Raw genomic sequence first — 27368 nt, 5'->3', positions numbered from 1 at the left:
TAATTGTCTCCTGCAAACCCCACTCCCCTTTCACTGCACTTTATTCCCTATGGAAGGGGCCATTAGTTAGTTAGTTAATTTACTTTATTGTCATTGCACCTTGTACAACAAAATCAAGTACCATCTTCACCATTCACTGTCCACCTGAGGCTTTACTCCCGAGTCGACCCTTGTTCCTTAACTGTTTTCTTCTCCTGGCAGCTCTGTGCATGCGCACACTGGGAACAGGCTCCAGCTGTTCTTCTTCCCCACTGATGTCCGACTCCGAAGGCAGCTGATAACTGTTGGACGGCCCTGGCCCCATCTCTGCCTCCCATGCAAAGCCTTCGTCAGAGCATTCCCCAGACTCCAGGACTGGCCCATAATCCTCCCCAACCTCCTCACTGTCCGAATCTGCCGCCAGCTCTGCTGACTGCTGGTGGGTCACAACAAATAGGTTGACCCCTTCTTCTTTGTGGCAGCCCCTTAGATATTGGAAGACTGCTATCATGTCACCCCGAGTCCTTCTTTTTACTAGACTAGAGACGTACCCAATTCCTGCAACCAATTTTTCATTTGTTAAATAGCCTGTGATGGGATACTAGCAGGAGAACCTATGTGCTGACATCAAGATGACCAGAGTTTTGATCAGTTTCTTAGAACCGAATAGATCTATTTCCTTTAAACGTCTTGGACATAACATAACTTGGTCCAGATTCGTTAATGTTCTCTGGGTAAGTGTTGACAAGACCTAGAATTCTCACATAACATTGTTTGTACTTCCTTCCTTTCCTTTTTGTCTCAGCTATTAACCATCGATGACAACTTCTGCGGTCTGGATATGAATGCCCCTCTTGGAGTGTCCGAGATGGTACGAGGATTGCCCATCTTCACCGAAGATCAGGACAGGATGACATCGGTCATCGCCTACATCTATAAGAATCATTCGTTGGCCTTCGTGGGTACCAAAAGTGGCAATTTAAAGAAGGTAGGACTGGATTTTCATTGTGCCATGCTGCAGGTTGAATTTGTTAATGGTCTTGATCGATGGAAGGACGAGCTTCTGATTCCCAAGGATTGCTGTAGTTTTGGTGAAGCTTTGCTACTGGTTTGAAGAGAAACTGGTTTTGTGTAAATCGATCAATGTGAGAATGAGAGGCCTTGAGATCTGCCTAGCTAGCTACCGTGTTTCTCACAGAATAAGGCCGGGCCTTATTTTTTTTTGACCCCTGAAAAAAACGGCTAGGCTGTCTTTACGGGGGTGACTTAATTTCCTCCCCCACCTAGAGCGGCCCATACGCACGTACTTCGCCGCGAGGCCGCTTCTATCGGCAGAGAAAGCTCCCTTGAAGGCAGACTCCCCAGCTGCTTCAGGGCGTGGCGTGGCTACCCGTGTCCCCTAGCTTTTAGGCAGTCTCTTTTGGGTGATGGAAGCTCCCCAAATGCAGTCACCAGCCACTTGATCGGCCGGTAGAAGCGTCCTCGGGCGAGCGCACACACACACCCCTCATCGCGAGGCCGCTTCTATTGGCAGATGAAAGCTCCCTTGAAGGCAGAGTCCCCAGCTGCTTCAGGGCGTGGCGTGGCTACCCGTGTCCCCTCGCCGTTAGGCAGTCTCTTTCGGGCGATGGAAGCTCCCCAAGTGCAGTCACCAGCCACTTCGATCGGCCGGTAGAAGCGGCCTTGCGGCGAGGGGTGTGTGTGTGCGCTGGCCCGAGGCCGCTTCTACCGGCCGATCGAAGTGGCTGGTGACTGCCCTTGGGGAGCTTCCATCGCCCGAAAGAGACTGCCTAAAGGCGAGGGACACGGGCAGCCACGCCACGCCCTGAAGCGGCTGGGGACTCTGCCTTCAAGGGAGCTTCTATCGGCTATCGGGGTAATCTAGCCTAGGCTACCTGCAGGGCCCTCCTAAAGGCAAGTTTTCTCCCCCCCGCCCTTCCCCCCCATTTCTCTTCACCTCGTGTAGTGCTAACGAACAATGTGAGAAATGGCGGGGAAACGCATGGTTTAAATAGGCCTAAATCTTGGGGGCGGGACTTAATTGCACCTCATGCCTAGAAATCATGCTGGGCCTTCCTATTGGTGGAGGCCCTATTGTTGGAGAAACACGGTAGGTTCTGGATTAGGCATTTGTGGTTTGGAATTGTGGTGTTTAAATCAACATGGAACATAACTGGAGTTATGGGACAAGTAAATTTTATTCCCATTTTTTCCCCAGAGTATGGAAAGGAAGCTGATCTTATCAAGGATGGTATTTGTATTTATTATAAGAGTCATGGTTGTACATTTGGACAATTAATCTAAAGTTTAGTGGGCCAGTAAAGACTTCACAAATTGTCTGTTGCTTAAGTTGTGTCCATGCTCAGCACATACATATATTGTGGCCCACAAGAGTGTATTTATTGATGCTCCAAGAGTGTATTTATTGATGCTCCAAGAATTTCTTTATTGATTATCCAAGAGTTTCTTTATTGATTATCTAAGAAAGTAAAACTCAACTTTTTTCACTTTGGATTTATTGAATAGTCAATGTGATGTCATCTCATTAGAAGTCTGTTTTTCGGTTTTGGTTTCTATTGTGCATCGTTCACAGAGCGGGAAGCTCATTGTTGCATGAAATATGTGGTTTTAGACTCTTACAAGAATGGAATATTTGCATTGTGGATTCCGGAGGTAGGATTGAAAAAGGCATTTGACTCTGGAGAATTTTGATAGTTTTGATTGTCTCTCAAGATCTATTGGAGATGACCTTCTAATGGAGAGAAACTGGCCTAGTGTGTTAATTGCCAGAGTTTAACTGTCTGCTCATTTATTCTACCCCTGTATGAGTACATACTTAGTTCTTGTTCATATATTCTAATCCTAAATGTAAAATTCTCTAGGGAGGAACTGAAGAGTAAATTTTTGCCACACAGTGAGAACCCAACTGGATCTCGTAATGGTTTCTTGTCAATTAAAATATAATTTTGAAACTTGCAGCCTGCTTTTAATAGCCTGGATCTCTCTGGATGTACCACTCTACAATCCTTACATTCTTCCACTCACTGAGAATTATGGGAGAAATAAGATAATATATACCGTATGTCTATAAAAGATGCCATAGAGGGTTCGGTTGGTAATTCAGTCTTTTTTGAATAAAGCTAAATCATTGTGTCTTAAGAATGGGTCACCCGAAAGATGATCAATTTATACATAAAAGGAAATGTTATATTGTGTTCTCGGATTTTGGACTTAGGACATTCCTGGGCATTGATCCATGTGAAGTTGTGTTCTTTCTTTGGTTTGCATATTCTAAGCCTAGCCTTTGTCCTGTAGTCAACATTAAAACCATGTCTATTTCTCTTAAATGTATGAAATTGTTCTTTATGAACTAGGTTTTTTTTTAGTGTGTTAGAAATGCTAAACGCAGTGTTCCACGAGGAAGCAACTTTTAAGTCTCCGTGGATGCATTTTCATCTTTGAAAACAGGTCATGGTATCTCGATGGGGATCACAAAACATCCATTAAATGACAAAAAATGTGGTTTTTGTGTCCACCATTTGCCTAAAATGCCAGAATACTTTTATCATCTCCTACAATTTCTGAGAAAGTGTGGACAGACTTGCAACCAAATTACAGATTTCATTGTTTCTTTCTAACAACGGCTTGGGGAATCTATCTGGGCCTGAAAGCTCTCTGGAAAATAAAAATAACGATGCTTTGTTGTTTGTTGTAAACCACCTTCTTATTTAATCTTGAAAATGAGAGAATCTTAAATCAAATTGAGCAGCCCCAAAAGGCTGGGTTTTGTATTCTTATTGACTTGCCTTAGCACTATCTCCTAAATGTTTGGGTCTCCTCCCTCAATATTTGGTCTTCTCTCTAGTTTAGAAAACACAAGATATTGAAGAATCCTTTTTTTAATTTTGTTTTGAAATGATTCCCTTTCTCTTTACCCCTTTCCCAATCCCTTCAAGTTGAAAATTTCGCTGCAGGAAGATATAAATAATAGTTCCGAGTTTAGCTCATTGCTATTCCAAACTCATCTCATTGGCAAGGATCTTAGAAGTGCAAAGTGAGGGGAAAAAATAACTTTCTGCTGGAGTAAATTACTTGTTCTGTGTCATCATCTTCAGCAGGTTTAAACAAAACCCACACCCCAGCGTACAATACAGGTTATCCTTGACTTACGACCCCAATTGAGGCCAAAATTTCTGCTGTTAAGTGAGACATTTTGTCATGTGAATTTTGCCTCATTTCACAACCTTCTTTGTCACAGTTGTTAAGTGGATCACCACAGTTAATAAGCAGATTAAAACAGATTAAACAGATAATCAGAGTGGGAAGGGACCTTGTAGGTCATCTAGTCCAACCCCCTCCTGCCCAAGCAGGAGACCCTACACCATTTCTGACAGATGGCAGTCCAGTCTCTTCTTGAAAGCTTCCAGGGGTGAAGCTCCCACAACTTCCGAAGGCAACTTCTGTTCCATGGGTGGATTGTTCTCATTGTCAGGAAAAATTCTCCTTATTTCCAGGTTGAATCTCTCCTTGGTCAGTTTCCATCCATTATTCCTTGTCTGGCCTTCAGCTGCTTTGGAAAATAGCTTGACCCCTTCCTCCTCTCTGGGGCAGCCCCTCAAATATTGGAAGACTGCTATCCTGTCTCCCCTTGACTTACTTAATCCTTGACTTACGACCACAATTGAACCCAAAATGTCCATTGCTAAGCAACACAGCTGTTAAGTGAATTTCGCCCCATTTTACGACCTTTCTTGTCCCAGTTGTTAAGTGTATCACTGCAACCATTAATTTAGTAACATGGTCGTTAAGTGAATCTGGCTCCCCCCCGTCTTTACTCGTCAGAAGGTCGCAAAAGGTGATCACATGACCCCAGGACACTTCAACTGTCATAAACCAGTTGCCAAGTGCCTGAATTTTGATCCCAAGGGGATACTGCAAAGGTCACAAGGATGAAAAATGGCCATAAGTCCCTTTTTTCAGTGCCATCATAACGCCGAATGGTCACTAAAGAGATAGCTGTAAGTTGACGCCTTCCTGTCTTTGGTAATCTTTGACAACAATAAATATTTGAGAACGGCACGGAGATCTCTGTGTGCGTCGAGTTAACACGTAACAAGAGAGTAGTAGGACAGTGATGGCTAACCTTTGCCAAAAGTGTGCTCTCTCATGCCTGCACCCATGATGCAATGCGCATGTGACTCCCCGACCCCATGCACGCGCGATTTCCCCTCCACACCGCATGCCTCTGCGTATGCTCAAACAATCCCTCCGCACGCCGCATGCCTCTGCGACTCCCATGCATGTGTCTCCCTCTGCACATACGTGGCAGATACCCAACCATCAGCTGGCTGGCGGTGGCGCGCACGCACATGCACAATGCGGCTCTTCCGGGCGACCACTTGCATGCTGGCAGAAGTGGCTCTGCGTGCCACTTCTGGCACCTGTGCCATAGCTTTGTCATCACGGTAGTAGGAGGTTAACATCAGGGGTGGAATTCAGTCGGTACGGACTGGTTCGGGCGAACTGGGAGTTCTAGCGACGAGTTGTCCCTGCCCACTGCGCTAATCTCCTATATTTCCTTTGTTTGAAGCCCAGCTGATAGGTGTGGTAGAGCATATTTTAACTGTTTAAGTTTTTATTTTTATTTTTTATTTTATTTATTTATTTATTTTTGTCAATTGCTTACAAGATAATAGGTATAAGTAAAAAACATAGTTATGTATACATGGATACATATAAGAAAGAAAAAAAGAAAGAAACAAAAGGACAGGGATGGTAGGCACGTTGGTGCGCTTATGCACGCCCCCTACAGACCTCTTAGATCAACAGTAGACAGTCTAAGGTTGAAGTTTATGGAGTTTTGGGAAGGAACCACAGAGTCAGGTAGAGTATTCCAGACATTGACCACTCTGTTGCAGAAGTCGTATTTCCTGCAATCAAGTTTGATGCGGTTTACCTTGAGTTTCTATCTATTGTGTGCTCTTGTATTGTTATGGTTGAAGCTGAAGTAATCATTGATTTAGAGCTAACAGTTGCAGGTACTGGGCCTGGCTAGTCTAGTAAAGAGAAGGACCAGGGGAGACATGATAGAGGTCTTCCAATATTTGAGGGGCTGCCACAGAGAGGAGGAAGGGATCAAGCTATTTTCCAAAGCACCTGAAGAAGGTCAGACAAGGAATAATGGATGGAAACTGAACAAGGAGAGATTCAACCTGGAAACAAGGAGAAACTTTCTGACAATGAGAACAATCAACCCACGGAACAGAAGTTGCCCTTGGAAGTTGTGGGAGCGCCATCACTTGAGACTTTCAAGAAGAGATTGGATTGCCATTTGTCAGAAATGGTGTAGGGTCTCCTGCTTGGGCAGGAGGGGGTTGGACTAGATGTCCTACAAGGTCCCTTCCAACTCTGATTATCTGTTCTCTGTTATTTAAAACGCACTGTGCGTGTGCTCACCAAACCGGTTGTTACACTGGTTGAATCCCACCACTGGTTAACATGCGGCACCTTTACACATTCAGTTCGTGGGACTTTTTCCCCCGGTCAGGCCATCGGCCTGGCACAGTAAAGGGATGAGTTAGTTAATTTAATGGTCCTTTCCTGGAATCGATTGTCCAGTCTTAAATATTTTACCTGGTAACCATCATGTGAGAAAAGTAGTCTTTTTTTGGCAGGTTGAAGGTTTCAAGAGCAGATGTTCCCTGTAAGGCCTTTTCCCTCCCTTCTGTCTTTGCAAAAATGTAGGGCACGGTCGCATTCCCAAATAAACTTTAATCACTTTGGAAATGATTGGGGCTCAGTATAGTTGAGTTTAGGGGCAAAGCATGATGTATCCCTCAGTTGGTCCAAAAGTGGACATACCTCTTCTAAAGTCATTTAGCAAGTTGATTTCATCCTTACTTAACAAGCTTTTGCAAAAAAAAAAAAAGATACCTCCTGTTATTCGTTTATTGCAAGATACGGTGTCATTTTAAGCTGAAAATCTGAATTATAACATTGAAACGCGCTCCAGGGTGGGTTTATGCAATTATTTTAACCCAATTGCTGAATTATCCTCTTTGGGGGAACTTAAACAAATACGTTGAGCCAAAACAGACTTAAAACGGCCTGAGTTTATTCCTGGAAAAATGCAACCTATAAATGAATCGTGAATCACTGTGGCTCAAAATTTGTTTTCTGCAGAAGTGCCAACAGTTCATCAAAAAAAAAAAAAAAATCTTTGTGATGTCACTTAAACTGGGGAACAGGGACCAACAATAACAAAAGGCAGTGGAAATTGTTGGCATGTTAACTGATTTTTAGAAACTTATAGCATCCGGGCAATCTTAGATCACTTCGGCAAGCGATTTGGCTGCAGGAAAGATTTGAGGAATTGCAAAGGAAGCTGTGGCCAGAGCAATAAAAAAAAACACATTGACTAATTGCACTGGGAAATGTTGCTGTATCATAAATTTAAATGTAATGAAATGTGACTTCATACAGTGATTGTAGCGCCTGGACCAGAGTTTATTAAGTGGCTCGAGACAAGCAAACACGAAACTAGAAATATGGACCTATCCACTGGTTTATTGTAAAGATTGCAAGATAATGTATGCAAAGTACTTGCATACTCTATAACGTGCCATATAAATTATTATTATTGTCATTGTTATTATTGTTCCAGTGATGTATTTCCGTTTCCATGTTGTCTTTCGCCTTGTCGACTCTTGGCTGTGGACAGGTTTAAAAAACACACCGATTTTTTATATTTCCTCTTCCCCGTGCAGTTTTAGAATTGATGGATGTTTGTTATTTATGTGTTTTATATAAAGTTGATACGGATCGTATTTCAAACTCCTGAGGTGTCCTCTTCGTGAAGCTGTTCCAAGCTACCCAGAAGCATAAAACAACCTCCGTTGGTTGATAAACAAATGTCATCCATGTCAAAGGGATTTTTTCCAGTGACACATGCAATTGAAGTAAAATATTGTGCTTTACAAGAGTATATTATTAAAATGAAAATGCAGAGTGCATTGTGAGCCTGCAGAGGTAACCAAGACAACAAAGGCACAGGCTGAGAAAGCTGGAATGGAGAAGAACAGGGAGTAAAAGAATGGAGCAGAGAGATTAAAAACACCCCTCCGTGTTCTCTGCGGAAAGGATTTAGAGGTGGTCCTTGACTTAGGACCACAACGGAGACCCAAATTTCTGTTGCTAAGCAAGACAGTTGTTGTGAACTTTATGACTTTTCTTTGCCATAGTTGTTAAGTGAATCATTGCAATTTTTAAGTTAATCATACGGTTGCTAAGTGGCTTCCTCTTAACTTTGCTGGTTGGAAGGTCAGAAAAGGGAATCGATCGTGTGATTCGGGGACACCGCAACCCATCATAAGTATGAGTCAGTTGCCAAGCACCTAAATTTTGATCGTGTGACCATGGGGATGCTGCCAAGTGTGAAAAAACAGTCATAAGTTACTTTTTTTCAGTGCTGTTGTAACTTTAAATGGTCACTAAATGAATGGTTGTAAGTTGAGGAATACCTGTATTGTGCTCCTTGATTCAAGTTTTTCCTCTGCTTGCAACTGATGGCCACAAGGTACCCGTGTTTTCCTGAAAATAAGACCATGTTTTATATTAATTTTTGCTCCAAAAGATGCATTAGGGTTTATTTTCCAGTTAGGTCTTATTTTACTGGGTATCTGGTGTGAATGCTTTTTGTGTTGGAGTTGCACAAACCCCATGTCAACGGTCTTTAAGAAGGTGACATCCCTTCTGGGTAAGGATAGTGTGTAGGATGGAATCAGAATTGCGTAAATGACAGATTCTGTTTGAAGGGCCACCCGGTCTTGGTGCCCACAGGTTCTGAGAGATTTATGAATTAGATTTTTTTATCATACTTTTGTTTCCTTTTAAGCTATTCAAAGGAGTGAGCAGACGTATTACCTGTTCCTCCTCCTTTCCCCATAACAACAACCCTGTAAGCTGAGTTGGACAGAGGGAGTCAGCTCAAGTCACCCAGCAGACCTTCATGCCTCAGACGAGACTAGAACTCACAGTTTCCTAGTGATTGGCCCAAAGTCATCAGCTGGCTTTCATGCTTAAGGTGGGATTTGAACTCACAATCTCCTGGTGATTGGCCTAAGTTATCCAACTGACTTTCATGCCTAAGGCAGGACTAGAATGCACAGTCTCCTGGTGATTGGCCCAAAGTCACCCAGCAGTTTTCATGCCTAAGACGAGACTAGAACTCACAGTTTCCTAGTGATTGGCCCAAAGTCATCAGCTGACTTTCATGGTTAAGACGAGACTAGAACTCACAATCTCCTGGTGATTGGCCTAAGTCACCAAGATGGTTTTCATGCCTGAGACGAAACTAGAACTCACAGTCTCTTGGTGATTGGCCCCAAATCACCCAGTTGGTTTATATGCTTAAGGCCAAATGAGCAATCAAATTATATTAGCCAAAAAGGCATTAAGAGTTGTTAATCTAATCCTACGTAGCTTCTTCTCTGGTAATATCACACTACTAACTAGAGCATACAAAACATTTGCTAGACCAATACTCGAATACAGTTCATCAGTCTGGAACCCACATTACGTATCAGATATTAACACAGTTGAGAAAGTCCAGAAATATTTCACAAGAAGAGTTCTCCACTCCTCTACTCGTTGCAGAATACCTTATGCCACCAGACTAGAAATTCTAGACCTAGAAAACCTAGAACTACGCCACCTTTGGTCCGATCTAAGTATAGTATATAAAATCATACATTGTAATGTCCTATCTGTCAATGAATACTTCAGCTTCAACCATAACAACACAAGAGCACACAATAGATACAAACTCAAGGTAAACTGCACCAAACTTGATTGCAGGAAATACGACTTCAGCAACAGAGTGGTCAATGTCTGGAATACTCTACCTGACTCTGTGGTTTCTTCCCCAAACCCCAAAAATTTTAACCTTAGACTGTCTACTATTGACCTCACTCCCCCTTCCTAAGAGGCCTGTAGGGGGCGTGCATAAGCGCACCAACATGCCTACCGTCCCTGTCCTATTGTTTCTTTTATTTTTTATTTTTCTCATATGTATCCATGTATTCATGACTATGTTTTTACTTATACCTATTATCTTGTAAGCAATTGACAAAATAAATAAATAAAAAATAAATTTAATAAATAAAACAACTGCATTGACGGAGCCATGAAATCACCAAGGGCTGAGCTTCTTTTGATTGTTGGTCACCTCCATTTTCATTACTTGATTGGCAAACATGGGGCAGTCTGCTCAGTGTACAATGCTATTCAATCAAAGTTAAGCATCCTCCCCTTTTCTCCATGACCCGTAACAAATTCTCCTTGACTACTGCTTGAGTGGATGTCCACCAAAGGTCTGAGTACTTTGCATTAACATGTTCAACATGTAGCCTTGGGTCATTCCCATGGTCGTGATTTATGGTGTTCTTCTAGCATTGCTCTAATTATTGTGATGAGATAAAACCCATCTTTAATGCTGATATATTGGCAGAGCGATGCTAGAAAATGGTATAAGTCACCAGCGCCTAAGCTGGAGTTTCCAATGTCATATGCAATGCCATGTCATTGTACAGGATTGTATCATGCCCCTGTTGGAATCTGATTCCGAGGGGGAGGTCGAGCAGCTGACAGGGAGTGGGAGTGTGGCTCCGGTGGCTGTGGAGGAAACTGGGGAAGGGCACAGTCCGGCTGGGCCTTCAGAGGAAGACCCAGGGCCACCCACTCTTCATCCTAGGGCATGCAGGGAGTAACGGATAAAGGAGCAACCTGGTTTACGGGGGGAGAAAAAGGCCCTGATTTCCTTCATTAGCTGCAGCTGGGAAAACAGGATAAACAGGGTGTTTGTGCACAGCTCCTTGCTGGAAGCAAAGCATGCATTATCTTTGTTTATCAAGTCTTATCTGGGTTCTGGCGTCCTCCCAACTGTATGTGTTTCGTTACCTTTTGAGTTCTGCAATTCCTTGTACTGCCCTGTCTGGTTAATTGCTACAGCGTGGTTTGTGTTGGTTTTTATTTATAATTTATATGTACTTTGGGTTTGGACTAAATTTCTTCTCTTTAAAAACTGTTCTTGGGAAAGTTTTTTCTCCAGCTGATGATAACAGGACATTGGAGGCCAAGTTGGAGGAATTAAAGGGACTTTACCTACTTTTGTGACTTTGTTGCTTTTGTGCCATGCCCCAGATCATTACAGATTGGGAGGTGTAGTTCTGGATGATGGGATGGTACGATTTGTCCATGCTACTGTGGTGGCCATGTGGAAGACCGTTGTTATTTCAAGGAGTTTACTGTTATATTTTGATTTCTCCTTCATATTAAGGAAAGTTTAGAGGTGAAGCTCTCACCTTACAATCCAGAGGCTGTGAGTTCGATCCTAGGTAGAGTCAGATGTTTATCTCTCTGGGCACATTGAGATTATGTCTGCTGAATATAATTCCACACTGGTGACAGGAAAGGCTTCCAGCCAGTAAACACGCTGTCAGAATTCCAACGATCACCCTAATTAAATCATGAGCCTCGAGCCAAACTTCAAAAAACTTCAAAAGATTTATTAGGAGCGACATACTGGCATGATCTGTATGAATCTGAATCTGGGATACGTAATTTACAATCACCTATGACCCTGTTTCCCCCCCCCCCCCACACACACACCCCTGCGTGTATCATAATTCGGATTGTCCAACGGAACACATTCATGGGCTAGGTGTCATCAATCATGCTCTCCAATAGAGGATTTTCGCGCCCATTTGCTGTATGCTCCTTCAGGTTTTTCCACACCCCTCTTTCATACAGCAACTTGGGAACCGGCAAAGAAATGTTTTACAAGTTGACACACTCAGGTCCATTCTGTTGCCCAGACTCCACTCCGCAAGGGATTATGGGGTCATTAAAAGACCACGATTAAGGAAAATTTAGAAGTTTAGAGCTCATTCTGAGTTAACCTGCTTGCTTTCTGCCCTTGTTTGGTCTAACGATTAAGGCACCAGGCGATAAACTGGGAGGCCATGAGTTCTAGTTCCACCTCAGGCATGAAAGCCGGCTGGGTGATCTTGTGGCAATTACCAGCAGTTGGTGAGTTTTAGTCCCAGCTCAGACATGAAAGCTGATTGCGTGACTGTGGGCCAATCATCAGGAGATGGTGAGTTCTAGTCCCATCTTAAGAATGGAAGTGGTGGCGTGACTTGGGCCCAGTCCCTCTCTCTCACTCCAGTCCACTCACAGGGTGGCTGTTGTGGGGAAAAGAGGAAGAGGAAGGTTTGTTGGATATGTTTGCCATAATAAGGGTGGGATAAAAGGTAAAGGTAAAGGTTCCACTCACACCTATGTGCTTGTCATTTCCGGCTCTAGGGGGTGGTGCTCATCTTCGTTACAAAGCTGAAGAGCCAGCGCTGTCCAAAGACATCTCCGTAGTCATGCGGCTGGCATGACTAAATGCCAAAGGCACACAGAACGCTGTTCCCTTCCCACCAAAGGTGGTCCCTATTTTTCTACTTGCATTTTTTTACATGCTTTCCAACTGCTAGGTTGGCAGAAGTTGGGGCAAGTAATGGGAGCTCACTCCATTACGTGGTGCTAGGGATTTGAACCGCTGAACTGCCGACCTTTCTGATCGACAAGCTCAGCATCTTAGCCACTGACCCACCGCGTCCCTTCAAGGGGTGGGATACAAAAATATATTTTAAAAGAATAAAATAAATGAAAATAAATAAAGATACTCACTTAATAACTGTCTTGCTAGTAACAGAAATTTTGAGCTCAATTGTGATCGTACGTTGAGGACTACCTATACCAGCTGCGTGAACTCTATATTCAAAGTAACTGTTAAGCCTGGATTCCCCAATGGGTGTTAAGGAAAACAAACTAAACAGAACGTGCAGCGAAGTCAGATAGGAAGACAGGTAAATGTGTGAGATAAGTTTTCTAGTTAACACACAGTAAAAATACAGATACGCTTGTGCTATCAAAAATATAGTTTATTCCATTTAAGAATTATAGCATAGTCAAAATAAACGGTCCATTAGTCATATATCAATTTCAGTCAAGTCTTGTCGGGGATACTCTATTTGGTAAGTCCGTGTTGAATAGCCAATGTCAGTTCACTTACAATATATCAGTCCAATCTTTATCTTCTCTCCGTTGAGAAAAATCAACACTCCTTTTTCTCTCCCGTTCCAGCAAGAACGCAGTCATCAATCCATCCAGTAATTAGGGATCAGTAAGCCAGAGAGAGCGAGCTGCAATTGCCTCGCTTCTTATATAGTGCTTTTTATAACCACACCCTTAATTACATTCTTGCAGTTAAAGTTACACACACTTTAACTAACAAACCATGATACCATATTTATTATTTTTACCCAAACCAGTTAGGGTAAACAATGTTATCCCTAACATTAACAATCCACAGATCACAAACTTAGGAGTCGCACAAGTCCTGCTGGATTATGTATAGCTTGGGAAATCAAGATGGATTTTACTGGAAGGAATGGGACCAATTTTTCTCATCATTTTCATCACTTCCCGGCCTTCGGCTCCCGGGGTGAACCTGCAGGATGATGCCATCATCTTTGCAGGCATATACCCTAGAGATGGTGTGAGATTTCGGATGATGTTTGTGATTGATTTTGCACTCATGTCAGAAGCACCGAGGTGTTTCTGGGTTGAAAGGATTAGCTGATGACGTCACCGTTGCGATGGGGATGTCCAGTTGGGGGCTTCTTCCACGTCCCCAGCAGGAGCTGGAGCAAAGGATGGGAACTCAACCCTGCCCCACAGCAACTCTTGGGTCTCGAACGCAAGATTGCTAACCTGTTTGCTAGCCCATCGTTTCAACTATTCCGAGCCTCCATCGCTCGGACGCTTGTAATAATTCATTCTTATTTGGGCTGCTCTGTGCTTACAGCTGTTTGTTGTGGTGAGTGGCAAGGAGAAGCAAATGGACATGTTTATTTCCAAACAGATTTCCCCAGGATAAGTAATGAGCAGAGGAGAAGAAGACGTCCAAGAAATGATCACGAGGGTTGTTGTGTGTGGGCTCGGATAATTGAGCAGAAGGCTCTTAGAATACAGAAGCAGGTTTTGATGGACAAGTGGCTGGAGTTTCTGCCCCCCCCCTTCACTTCCCTTCACATTATGAATACAAGGAGGAAAAACAAATCTTGTAAATGAAAATTTATACAGCAGGGAGTGAGGCTGCGGTTGGAAAAGCCTTGATTTGTCAAGATGCAGTTGTCTGCAAAAAATGGGCCCAAGGCAGGCATTTGGATGCGTGGACTTCAATTCCCAGAATTCCCCAGCCAGCCTTGGTGGAGAATTCTGGGAATTGAAGTCCATGCGTTTTAAGGGATGAGTGTTTCTTTGTATCAATTACCTGGAATGGACCTTTTCAGCAATCTTGGAAGCTTCCGAGTTGTTAATTGGCTGGAGTGGAACATGTGACTTTATGAGGATGGGACAGTGTCCTTCTACTGATTGGCTTGAGTGAATTATGGGACTTTGGAGGAGTTGGCAGAATCGAGCACAGGGACACCCCCCCGAAATATATCACAAGCAGGATACTAGACCATTTTTATTTGGGGATGTGATAGGCCCTCACATCAGCACTACAGGATGGTGAATAACAAAATCGTGCTAGTTTGTACCCCTTCCTACCTTCCTTCCTTCCTTCCTTCCTTCCTTCCTTCCTTCCTTCCTTCCTTCCTTCCTTCCTTCCTTCCTGTTTTTATAAAAAAAAACTCAAGGCAGTGAGCATGCCTAATACTTCTCCCTTCTCCTATTTTTGCCATATTAGCTTTGTGAGATGGGTTGAACTGAGAGAGAGGGGGAACTGGCCCAATGTCACCCAGCTGGCTTTCATTCCTAAGGCAGATCTAGAACTCACCATCGCCTGGTGACTGCCCAATGTTACCCAGCTGGCTGTCATGCCTAAGGTAGAACTAGAACTCATCGTGTCTTGGTGATTGCCCAATGTCATCCAACTGGCTTTCATGCCTAAGGCAGGTCTAGAACTCACCATCGCCTGGTGATTGCCCAATGTCACTCAACTCGTTTCATGCCTAAAGCAGGACTAGAACTCACTGTCTTCTACTTTCCACCCGGGTGCCTTAAGCATTAGGTCAGTCCCAAGGAACTGGACTAGGTTGTGGTCAGCAACACACTTGACTTTCTATGAATGGTTCTTTTGGCCTGGTCATGGCCGTCATGGGTCCTCGTTAGCCATTTTGTGAGTGCCCTCACAATTCTCTCCAGTTTCCAGATCTGTCCATCTCAATGTTGCCGGATGACCCTAATAAAAGCCTTTGCATCACCAAGAGAAAATTGCTCCCTCCCAGTTATTCTGCGGTGATATTTTCATTCACCCCGTCCTTTGTCTTTGGAACTTCACCCTTGGTTTTCAGCAAAGGATGTCAGCTGAACTCTGCGTTGATGTGTGTGTTTTGCCAAACTCTCAACTATTTATTCATACTCATTTATTATGGATAGATTTATACCTATGTATATGTTCATACTTATACCTGTTTTCTCATACATGCTTGACAAACTAAACTAAATAAATAAATAAAAATAAACTAACTTAAATAAATAAAATAAACCAAGGACCCCACAACTATTCTTCAGCAGTGGTCAGCACAAAATGTCTCTGAACTAAGCAGATTTTTTTTAAAAAAACTGAGAACTTTCCACCCAGCCCGTTTTTTGTTGCCAGAGTTAAGCCTAGTAGTGTCGGTCCCATTTCATGCAAGGCAATCCACCAAGATAATTGTGCATAATAATTCTGGATTTCATTTCTGCAGAAAGATGACCTGTATCTTAGATGGGATGACAAGGGAGATAAAGTACTGTCACTCTGTTCGTGCTGAGATTGTCGCCTACGAGAATTAATCGATTCATGCTATTCTTAGAGGCAGAATAAATCTCCCCGTCACTAACTTGTCCCATTCTTAATTATATAACTATCATGTCCTTTCTCTATCCCTGCCAGCTCTTTTTCAGGAATAATCCCTGCTTTGCTTGCGTTTTGCCGTCTTCCTTTTTTCAAAAGGAGCCGAATGCTATTTAACGGGGTGTCCTTTTATTTTAAAAGACATCGCAGCGTGACATTGGCGATATGGATCTGGTGACCAGGGAAGGAGAATTGTAAATGGAATATCTAATCTCCTCGAGATCCAAACTTTGCTCCAAAAGGCTTGGCAGCCTCTACCCGTGGAATTGTGCCGTGCATTTTTATGGGTCTCAAGGGGAAAAAGAAGAGAAAAGTCACAGCGAGGGAAGAAAAGTTTGATCGGAGCTTCAATGGGAAGGAGATGCTCTTCAGCCTTGTCCACATGTCATAAAATCAGTTGCAAGCCAAAAAAAAAAAAAAAGGGTGGGTGGGTAGGTGGGACGGGACTAAGGCAGGGTGGGAAGGACTGAGGCAGGTTTCCTGAGCTTGGCTGCTTTAAGATGTGTGGGCTTCCACCCCTGGCTGGGGAATTCTCGGAGTTGAAGTCCACATGTCTTCATTTTTTAAAAATAAAAATAAGGCGGTGAAAATGCTTAATACTCCTCCCTTTTCCTGTTTTCCCAACAACAACAACTCTGTGAGGTGGCTAGGCTGAGAGAGAGTGACTGGCCCCATGTCATCCCACTGGTTTTCATGGCAAAGGTGAAAGGTAGGACTAGAACTCCCTATCTCCTAGTGATTGGCCCCAAGTTATCCAGGCACTTTCATGTCTAAGACAGTACTAGAATTCATGGTCTCATGGTCTGCCTAAGGCAGGACTAGAACTCACCATCTAGTGATTGGCCCCAAGTTATCCAGGCACTTTCATGTCTAAGACAGTACTAGAATTCATGGTCTCCTAGTGATTGGCCCAAAGTTACCCAGCCATCTTTCATGCCTAAGGCAGGACTAGAACTCACCATCTCCTAGTGATTTGCCCAAAGTTATCTAGGCACTTTCATGTCTAAGACAGTACTAGAACTCATGGTCTCCTAGTGATTGGCCCAAAGTTACCCAACCAGCTTTCATGCCTAAGGCACTACTAGAATTCACAATCTCCTGGTGATTGGCCTAAAGTCTTAGCTGGCTTTCATGGCTAAGATAGGACTAGAACTCACTGTCTCCTAGTGATTGGCCCAAAGCTATCTATCCGCTTTCATGCCTAAGGCAGAACTAGAACTCACAACTTCCTGGTGATTGGCCCAAAGTCACAGCTGGCTTTCATAGCTAAAGTGGGACGAGAACTCACTGTCTCCTAGTGATAGGCCCAAAGTCACCCAACCAGCTTTCATGCCTAAGGCACAGGGGGGGGGGGGGGGGGGGGGGGGACTAGAATTCACAATCTCCTGGTGATTGGTCTAAAGTCTTAGCTGGCTTTCATGGCTAAGGTAGGACTAGAACTCACGGTGTCCTACTGATTGCCCAAAGCTATCTATCCGCTTTCATGCCTAAGGCGGTACTAGAACTCACAACCTCCTGGTGATTGGCCCAAAGTTATCCACTGGTCTTTCTTGCCTAAGGCAGGGCTAATGCATGCAAGTGTTTATACTCAGATGAAACATGTACCGTACACCTCAATCTTGGCTTGTGATATGAGGATAGTGCAATATGCAACCCCGGCAGGTTGGTGTGGTCTTTCCAGACCCAGAGCTCTTCAGATGTGGTCGAACGCAGAGCTGGGCTCCCGGAGGTTCGCAGGGGTTCGGGAGAGCCCCTAGCTAAGATTCTGGGCAGTTCAAAGAACCCCCAAATCACACTCCTGGCTGGCCCCGCCCACCCCTCCCCACCCCTCCCAGGAGTCCCTAAGGGGCCCGTTTTGGATGCAGGTAAGTGCAGGGTGCGTGCAGAGGCTTGGGGAGGGTGAAAAAACAGGCCTCCCAGAAGTTTGGGAAGGCCGGAAATGGACCCATTTCCAGCTTCCAGAGAGCCTTGGGCGCCCGGGGAGGCCGTTTTTGCTCTCCCAGAGGCTCAAGGGAAGCCTCCGGAGCCCGAGGAGGGCAACCCCGCCCTCCCCCCCATTGTGGTGCAGGAGGCTGACTAGGCCACGCCCACCATGGCCACACCCACACAGCAACCAGGTGGAGAACCCTTTGCTAAAAATTTTTGGAGCCCGCTCCTGGTTGAAGAGCAGCTCCCGGATTGCTTGCTGGCTGGTGCATTTATTTGCAACAAATGGTTCTATTCCACTTCAGCCTTAAGCAGCTTAGCGGCATCACTGAGCAGAGAGTGAATATGGGCTTAGCCCAAGGATGTGTCTGATTCAACTGCTGGGCCCTGGCTAATCTGAAAAGTGGATATAAAATATGTAGCTTAGCAGGTATTTGATTCCAGTTGAAGGAGGAAAGTATGGCCGACTCTAGCAGCTCTGAAAGATGCGCAGTATAGCTCTCCATCTTCCCAGACAAGAACCAACTCAGAAGTAAGGAGAAATATTTCCTGACAGTGAGAATAATAACCAATCAATAGAAAGACTTGCCTTCAGAAGTTTTGGGAGACTCCATCACTGGAGGCTTTTAAGAAGAGACTGGACAGCCGTTTGTCTGAAATTGTCATGCCCCTGGTGAAGACTGACTCTGAGGGAGAGGAGGAACAGCCAACAGGGAGTAGAAGTGTGACTCCGGAGGTTACGGAGGAGGCTGGGGAAGGGCAGAGGCCAGCTGAGCAGTCAGAGGACCACCCAGGTCCATCCACTCTCCATCCTAGGACACGCAGGGAGGAGAGGGTAAGGGAGAGACGTGGTCTACTCAGGAGGACAGGGCCTTGATCCTCTTCATGTGTTGCAGCTGTGACAACTGAATAAGAGGACAGACTTGCATACAGGTGAATGCTGGAAACAAAGCATGGAAATATCTCTAGTTTGTGGTTCCTCTCTGAGTTTGGTGTCCTTCCCAATGTGTGTTATCTGTGGACGTCCTCCAGCCTTTATCTTGCCTGGTTTGTGCTGCTTTTTTCCTTCTTCTTGTAACTGTTTGTGTGTGGAGTTTTTTGTCTTCTGTCAAGAATATGTGGAGCTTGGAAGCAAAGTGAAGGAATAAAAGGGGCCTCACCTGTTTTCTGTGACTGTGTTTGTTTTGTATCCCACCCTGGGTCATCACAGAAATGGCATAAGGCAGGGGTCTTCAAACTTGATAGCTTTAAGACTTGTGGACTTCAACTCCCAGAATTACTCCTCTAGCCATGTTAGCTCAGGAATTCTGGGAATTGAAGTCCACAAGTTTTAAAGCTGCCAAGTTTGAAGACCCTTGATAAGGTCTCCTGACTGAGCAGAAGGTTGGACTCAAAACCCCCCAAGGTCCCTTCCAACCCTATTATTTTATGTTCTATGTCAGAGGTCCCAAATTGCACTTAGCTTGTGGACTTCAACTACCAGAATTCTCCAGCAGCATAGCTCCAGTCATGTTAGATCAGGAACACTGGGAGTTGAAGTCCACAAGTCTTAAAGTTGCCAAGTTTGGGGACCCCTGTTCTATGTCCTTGTTTCTCAGGGTCTAATGCACCTGCTCTCTCTACCAAAAGAGAGAGGGAGTCAATCTATTATCCAAAGTACCTGTTATGCCCTTGTTAGAGTCAGACTCTGAGGAAGAGGAGGAACAGCCCATGGGGAGTGAAGGTGTGGCTCCGGAGGTTGTGGAGGAGGCTGGGGAAGGGCAGAGGCCAGCTGGGCAGTCAGAGGAAGAACCAGGCCCATCCTCTCTTTATCCTAGGACACGCAGGGAGGAATGGAGAAGGAAACAACTTGACTTACGAGAGAGAAAGCGGCCATGATCCCCCTCATTGGTTGCAGCTGGGGAGAATAGTATATAAGAGAGATGGTTAAAACACAGCATTGCCAGAAGAAAAGTGTGTTTTATTTTGGATTGAAGTTATCTTGGTTGGCGTCCTTCCAACAGACTGTGCCCTGTTATCTCCTTGCAGTTGGTAATTACATATCTTGGTCTGTTGTGGAAATTCCTTCATTGTAGTTTGTTTTGGTTTTTTTATTTCACCTCTATCTGCTCATTAAGTTCGGACTGTATTGCCTACTTTTGAAGACTATTTTTGAATACATTTTATCTCCAACTGAGAATTATTGAATAGTGGGGCCAAGTTAGAGGCATTAAAGAATATTAATTTATGTTTTAGATTTTGTTACATTTGTGTTACACTCCGGGTTATCACAGTACCTGAAGGCAGGGCAAGAAGTAATGCATATGGAAGCATATCAAGGAGAGAACCAGCCTAGAACGAAGGAGGAATTTCCTGACAGTGAGAACAATCGATCAGTGGAACTGCTTGCCACCAGACCTTGTGTGTGCTCCAACACTAGAGGTTGTTAAGAAGAGATTGGACAGCCATTTGTCCCAAATGGTATAGGCTCTCCTGCTCAATCAGGGGGTTGGACTAGAATACCCCCAAGTTCCTTTCCACCCCTATTATTCTATGTTCTAAGAGCCTTCGATTAAATCAGCTGGATGTGACATAGTGGTGCCTTTTACTAACTCTTCATCTAAACTTGCAAATCTGTCCTTCCAGAAATCGAATGGTCTGAGAACTCAAGATCTGATTCTTCCTCCAAACCATAATCTATATCCATACCCAGAATATCATAAAGCACTTCTAGTTTGAAGATGCACTTCTGGAAGAGCATCAAACTTCACCCTTTCCCCCCCACCCCTCTAAATATTTTAGAGTTATTTGGAGGAAGAGCAGTTTGTTTTGCACATACCAGATTATTATTATCTAGCTGGAAAAATTATTACTTTGTGTTCTGCATTTGTTTAACCTAGCTAGTGGGATGTCGGGATGAAGGTCATCATTGTGCAATCACTTTGGATTGCTAAAATGATGTAAATGGACCTGAATTAGTTGAAGGTCCAGCTTTGGGGCTTCAGAAGCAGATGGAATCGGACCACTTAGGTTCAAATATGAGATAATTTGCAATGAACAGGAATGCTTAAAACTCTCTTTGTCTCCCCAAACTGATTCTGAGTATTTTGGTTTATTCATGATGCTTTGTTTTGCTTGTCTATTAGGCATAACTGGTTTTTTTTTTCCCCCCTCAAGAAAAGTCTAAATAATTTGTATCATTCTTAGTTTCTTGCCAGCATTCAAGTCGGCATTTAATGAAGTTGTTTTGCTCGAGTTTGTCAGTTTCCGTATAAATGTACAGCGGGAAAATATCATGAATGCTTTTGGGTTTATGCTTGATTCTTTTACTTTTGTTTTTATTTTTTCCCCCAAAATCTACTGGATTGGAATGAGCGGCACAGTGGCCTAGTGGTGAAGACGCTCGCTTCCCACTCGGAAGGTTGAGAGTTCAATCCTAGGCAGCATCAGATATTTCTCTATCAGGGCACAAAGGGAAAATATCTGCTGCAAACTCTTCATAGGCATTGGGAAGGTCATCCGGTCAGTAAACACTCAGTTCCATTCAGTCGGCCCCAATTCCACCCTGAACAACGGGATTAAAGGGTTGTAAAAAGAAAAGAAATCAACTAGATTGGAAGGACGATCACTTCAGAGGCGAAGGATACTTTTGCGAGGATTATGGGCTCTTGAATTCTAGGCAATAGCAAGAGGAAGCAGAATTAAACGGTCATTCTACTCTTCCAGCCTTCCAAGGCCAAGGGTCCGCAAACGTGGCCACTTTAAGACTTCGGGACTTCAACTCCCAGAATTCCTTAGCCAGCCAATCATGGCTGAGGAATTCTGGGAGTTGAAGTCCACGAGTCTTAAAGTGGCCAACTTTGGAGACCCCTGTTTTATGGTCTTGTTGGTCATGGACAAGTGCTGAGACAACAGCTCTCTGGCTGGAATTCCTGCAGTGAACTCTCCAAGGTCCTGAAATTACTCCTTTTGTGCCACAACTCTGGTGTTCCCTGGCTATGCTACACAAAACTCTTAACCTGGTTAAATCCCAAAGGTGCTTTTTTCAAAAGACAACTGGACTTCCTTCGTTTTGCTTGAAGATGTTTCGCTTCTCATCCAAGAAGTTTCTTCAGTTGAATGGTGGAGAATGGAAGGATTTAGATTCCTTGCAGTCATCTGGTCGTTAGCACTCTCTCTGAGAGTCATTGAGGCCACTTGGTGGTTTATCCATGTCTCTTTTGAAACCAGCATTCTGGACAGAGAGGGCCACCAGTTTGAAGGAGGGGTCAAAGAGGCCATCTACATCAAGGCTGGACACCCATCCTTCCACAGAGGGGGAGGGATACCTCATGACCTATCTCCTGTTTACAACACAATCCTTTCAGCAGTTCCAAGAAGGCTCCACACCCATTTGCACTATTCAGGTGTCCCAGAGGGCACAGATAAACCTCCAAGTGGCCTCAACAACTCTCAGAAAGAGTGCTAACAACCAGATGACTGCAAAGGAGTATAAATTCTTCCATCCTCCACCCTTCAGTCAGAACTGAAGAAGCTTCTTGAACGAGAAGTGAAACTTCTTCAGGCAAAACAAAAGAAAGTCCAATTGCCTTTTGCAAAAGCAGCTTTGGGACAGCCATGATCTGGATGACTGAGAATCTTCATGGAGACTTAACCTAGTTTATGAATCAATTTGTTTTCTAGAGTTTGCCCAATACATTGAACTATCAATTGATGAGAATATTTGTAGCTCAGGGCTGAACTGTGGGATCCTTGGTGCTATCACCCACATGTCCAACGTGAACTATCAGGCAACAAAGTATAAGTAGCTGCCTTGCAATTACATCCATAGTAAGTCTTCTCAGGTGAGTAGTAAGATGTACTATAGTTTCCTCTTTGCACTGGAACTCAAGAGCTAGGGTTGAGGACTTCATTTTTAATGTGTTCCTTTTAAAAACATTCCAGGTAATCCTCATTTAACAACCATCATTGGACCTGCCAACTCCATCGTTAAGCAAAGTGGTTGCTAAGTGAAAAATAACAACTGTGATTATGACCTGACTTCAGTTATCCTTTGCTTTACAGACCTGACAAGGTCATAACTGCAAGGAATGGTCATAAAGTTACTTTTTCATCCCAGTTGTAACTGTGTACAGTCGCAAAACAAGGCAGTCACTACATGAGGACAACCTGTATCGGCATGATTAAAGAGAACTGAACCGAACACATCCCTAGAGAGTCCCCAGTGTTGGATGGAGGTGGGCAGAATTTAGTGTAGTAGTTTTAATTCGGAAACCAGCACTCTCTGTTCCCATCGGACCTCACAAGTTCAGAGTGTGATATTTTCAATTTCCAAAGGATCTCAGTGGACGAGAAAGACTTTTGTCTTTGGGAGACCCCCCCTGGGGTAAACGAGACGTTGACAAGAGATGATGATAAATTCGTTGCAGACATGGGGTGACATTTTGGGTTGCTTCTGCCCTTTCCTAGCTTAAATCCCCCGAGTCCCATGGCTGCCCCTTTTGCATGAGATTCGAGTTACTGTGGACAAAAGCATCAGTTCTGCTTAAGATGCTGTGATCTTCGTGGTAACAACAAGCTAGAAAAGTTCTCTCCTTTTCTTTCTTTCCCAGGGCTTGAAATTCATTGTTTTCCGAAGGCTGATAGCCAATTCTTGCCTTAAAAAAATAAAATAAAAGCAATGTTCATCATCAGGATGTCAGGGTAGACCTGTAGTTACCAAAGACTGGATCTCTTTCAGTACAGGTAAAGATTCCCTTCGCACATCCGTGCTAGTCGTTTCCGGCTCTAGGGGGTGGTGCTCATCTCCGTCACAAAGCCAAAGAAGAGCCAGCGCTGTCCAAAGACGTCTCCCTGGTCATGTGGCCGGCATGACTAAATGCTGAAGGCACACGGAATGCTGTTCCCTTCCCTCCAAAGGGGTCCCTATTTTTCTACGTGCATTTTTTACATGCTTTCGAACGGCTAGGTTGGCAGAAGCTGGGATCAGTAACTGGAGCTGACTCGGTTATGCAGTGCTAGGGATTCGAACCGCAAAACTGCCCACCTTTCTGATCGACAAGCTCAGTGTCTTAGCCACTGAGCCACCAAGTCCCATCAGTACAGGTAATCCTCGACTTACAACAGCTCATTTAATGATCGCTCCAAGTTGCAACGACCCTTAAACAAGTGACTAATGACTATTTTGCACGCTTACGACTGTTGCAGAATCCACACGGTCCGGTGATTAAAATTCAGGTGCTTGGCAATGGTTCTTTTTTATGACGGTTACGGTACCCCGATGTCATGTGATTTCCCATTTTGCGAGCTTCTGACAAGCAAACTCCATGGGGAAGCCAGATTCACTTAACAACCATGCTGTGCAGGGATTAACAACTGTGGCAAAAAGAGATCGTAAAATGGGGCAAAACCAAGTAAGGGTCTCTCTTGGCAATGAAAATTTGGGGCTCAGTTGTGGTTGTAAGTCAAGGACCAACTATACTCTAAGATTTGCAAGATTGTGTTACTGTAGCTTTACACGAAAGTAGAATTCGTTGTGTTTCCTGTCTGATTGAACTGGGAGAGCTGGCAGGGGAACTGGGGCTACTCCATATAGGATTCTGGCCAGTGTTGGGATTCAAATTTTTTTACTACTGGTTCTGTGGGCATGGCTTGATGGGAGTGGCTTGGTGGGCATGGCAGGGGAAGGATACTGCAAAATCCCCATTCTCTCCCCACCCCACTGTTCTGACCCACGCCCTTTTCCAACAAATCAAACAGAACCCAAAAGGAACAAAAACCTTGTAATGCTTTTACAAAATAATTAGCTGTGATTAAGCACAAGCCTTGCCAAACTGTGCGAGGCTGGCCAAAAGATAACAGACAAGAAATAATTTGCAAGACAAAAATGTTCAAATACAAACTCGGGATACTGGAATGTCCACGAGGCTGGGGTTTCAAAACGTCTTTGCCTTCTGCAAAGAAGGTTAGTTTCACAGCTGGCTTTTATCCTCTTGAAGGAGGGGCCATTACCTTGCAGCCTTACTCCCGAGTCGCCCTTGCTGTTGTAACTGCTCTTTCCTACGAGCAATCCTGCACGCACGCGCACTTGGCACCGGCTCCTCGGGAACCTCCTCATCGCTGCTGCCAGCCCCCCCCAATCTCTGAAGGCAGCAGTCCACTCCCTCATGGTCCTGGCCCCTCATCTGAGTCCTCGCTCTCCTCAGCCGTCCGCACCTGCTGCCGGCTAACCACAACACCCACTAACCTGCTTTCCAGCTCCATTCTCCTGTGTGGGGAAACCAAAGAAGACCCAGCTGATCAGATGGGACTCGGGAGGCAGAGAATAGATGGCGGCGGGGCCAGTCAAAGGGGGTATTCCAAATTACTCAAAATTTCTGCTACTGGTTCTCTGATCTACTCAAAATTTCCGCTACTGGTTCTCCAGAACTGGTCAGAACCTGATGATTACCACCTCTGATTCTGGCTCACAGTTTAGGGAAGGGGTTTTAGATTTCCCAGTGGCATTCTTGCGACACTCCTAAAATTCACAGCCAAAATGCATTCTCAGCTGTTTCCATCTCCCTGCCTGTCTTCCCAAAAGAAGCCCTTGCTATTAATGTCACAGCCTTTCTGTCTGTCCTAGAGTTTGCCGCATTGTCTTAGCAAATTCCAAAGCTTTCTCACATCTCTTGCATATATATATATATATATATATATATATATATATATATATATATATATATATATATATATATATATATATATATATATATATATATATATATATTCAAGTAAGATTCAAAGTATTTTGAGTAGGATTCTAACTTGAAATAGGACCCTGCTTTGAATCTTAAAAGATCCATATATATATATATATATATATATATATATATATATATATATATATATATATATATTAGAACTCAAAATAGGACCTCTTGAGTGATGTTTTTTTTTTTCAGCCTTAAAACTATAAATCTAATTTTTGAAGCTGGTGTAGAGCAAAACCGAAACCACATTATGGCCAAGCTGGGCCTGACATACTTGGAAACAGTGAGCTTTTTGTATATAGGTGGATCATGTGACTGGGTGTGTGTGTTAGGTATTGCGACAGACAGAACTCCGAGGACCGGGTCGTAAGTCCATCTTTTCAGCATTGTCGTATGGGACATCTGGGAAGCCAGATTCACTTAATAACCCCATGATTCACTTAAAGACCATGGCATTTCACTTAACGACTATGACACAAAGATCATAAAACAGGGTGCAACTCACTGGTGGTCTTCAGCAGGTTCTGACCAGTTCTGGAGAAGCGGTAGCAGAAATTTTGAGGAGTTTGGAGAACTGGCAAATCCCACCTCTGACTGGCCCCGCCAACCCCATCTATTCTCCGCCTCCCATCGAATCCCACTTGGTTGGCTGGGTCTTCTTTGGTTGCCCTGCACAGGAGAACAGAGCTGGAAAGCAGGTTATTGGGGTGGGGAGGGAATGGGGATTTTGCAGTATCCTTCCTCTAGAGTGGGGTGGAAATGGGGATTTTATGGTATCCTTCCCCTGCCACACCCACCAAGCCACCCCCTACAGAACCAGTAGTAAAAAAATTTGAATCCCACCCAGGTGCAGCTCATTTAACAACCATGATGGACGTTTCTATCCCCAGTTGTGCTTATAAGTCAAGTAGTACCTGCCTGTAGTACCATCTGAGGCTGAAACGGCATGGCACAGGTAGTCCTCGACTTATGACCGCAACTGAGCCCACAATTTCTGTGGCAAAGCGAGACATTTGTTAAGACATTTGCTACCGTTTTACGACTTTTCTTGCCATTTTCCTGTTAAGGGAATCACGGCAGTTGGTAGGTTAGTCCCCCAGTTGTGATGGGGTGGGCGGGGCCAGCCAGGAGCTGGATTTTGGGTTTTTTTCCCTGCGAACCCCCAGCAGCCCAACCCCTGTTCCAAATGAATGATCTCCTTCCCTCCGCTGGCCCTCGCCCTCTCCTCTTGCGGAGAAAGCCCCCTGTGTACTTTTTGAATTCATTCTCATCCTTGAGAAGTTCTCATCACTTCTTCCAAACTGACAGCTGACTATAAATTCCAGGGCCCTCGAGGAAGGGTTATTGCGAGGGCTGGCGGAAATCACTCCGTATTAATTTTTTAGAGCCTTACTCGTGAAATCTAATTAAACCAAGCAACCCGAGCAGCGTGCAAATCCTTCCTGCCGTCGGCTTGTTTGTCACTGAGATGATGAAAGAGGGAAAGCCGAAGCGGGCATTCATTGGGACTCGCTGCATCGGACGGGGCTGTTAGGGTCTTGGGGTCGGTGCCGAGGGGTTTCTTCCTTGGATTGCGTCCCGCTTCCCCCCCTTTTTTTCTCTCTTCCGAAATCTTGTTCTCTGGACGTGCCTTAAACCGCTTGCCTGTTGGGTAAAAACTGGCTGGAAGTGAGGCCTGATGAAAGCATGGTTGTGTTCTGACCTCGGATTCCCCAACAGCACGAAGCCGACTCCTCGTCCCAATAAACCTCTTTTATTTAGTTTACAGTGAATTCCCC

The 27368-nt window shown here is 44.3% G+C and overlaps 1 protein-coding gene across 1 annotated transcript in view; it reads left to right on the top strand.

The window, feature by feature from the left end:
* PLXNA4 (plexin A4) overlaps window positions 1-27368 on the top strand; it is a 557017-nt gene that overhangs the window by 63311 nt on the left and 466338 nt on the right. Inside the window, exon 3 of the mRNA XM_087968909.1 lies at window positions 785-967. Within this exon, the coding sequence (XP_087825035.1) occupies window positions 785-967 (183 nt within the window). The remainder of the gene's footprint in view (window positions 1-784; window positions 968-27368) is intronic.

The sequence above is a fragment of the Notechis scutatus genome, chromosome 6 (genome assembly GCF_049901735.1).
Source record: "Notechis scutatus isolate UNSWTSFEM ecotype Mainland chromosome 6, rNotScu1.2, whole genome shotgun sequence".
NCBI lineage: Eukaryota > Metazoa > Chordata > Lepidosauria > Squamata > Elapidae > Notechis > Notechis scutatus.
The sequence above is the reverse complement of the archived record's forward strand: the minus strand, read 5'-3'. Positions and strand labels throughout refer to the sequence as shown.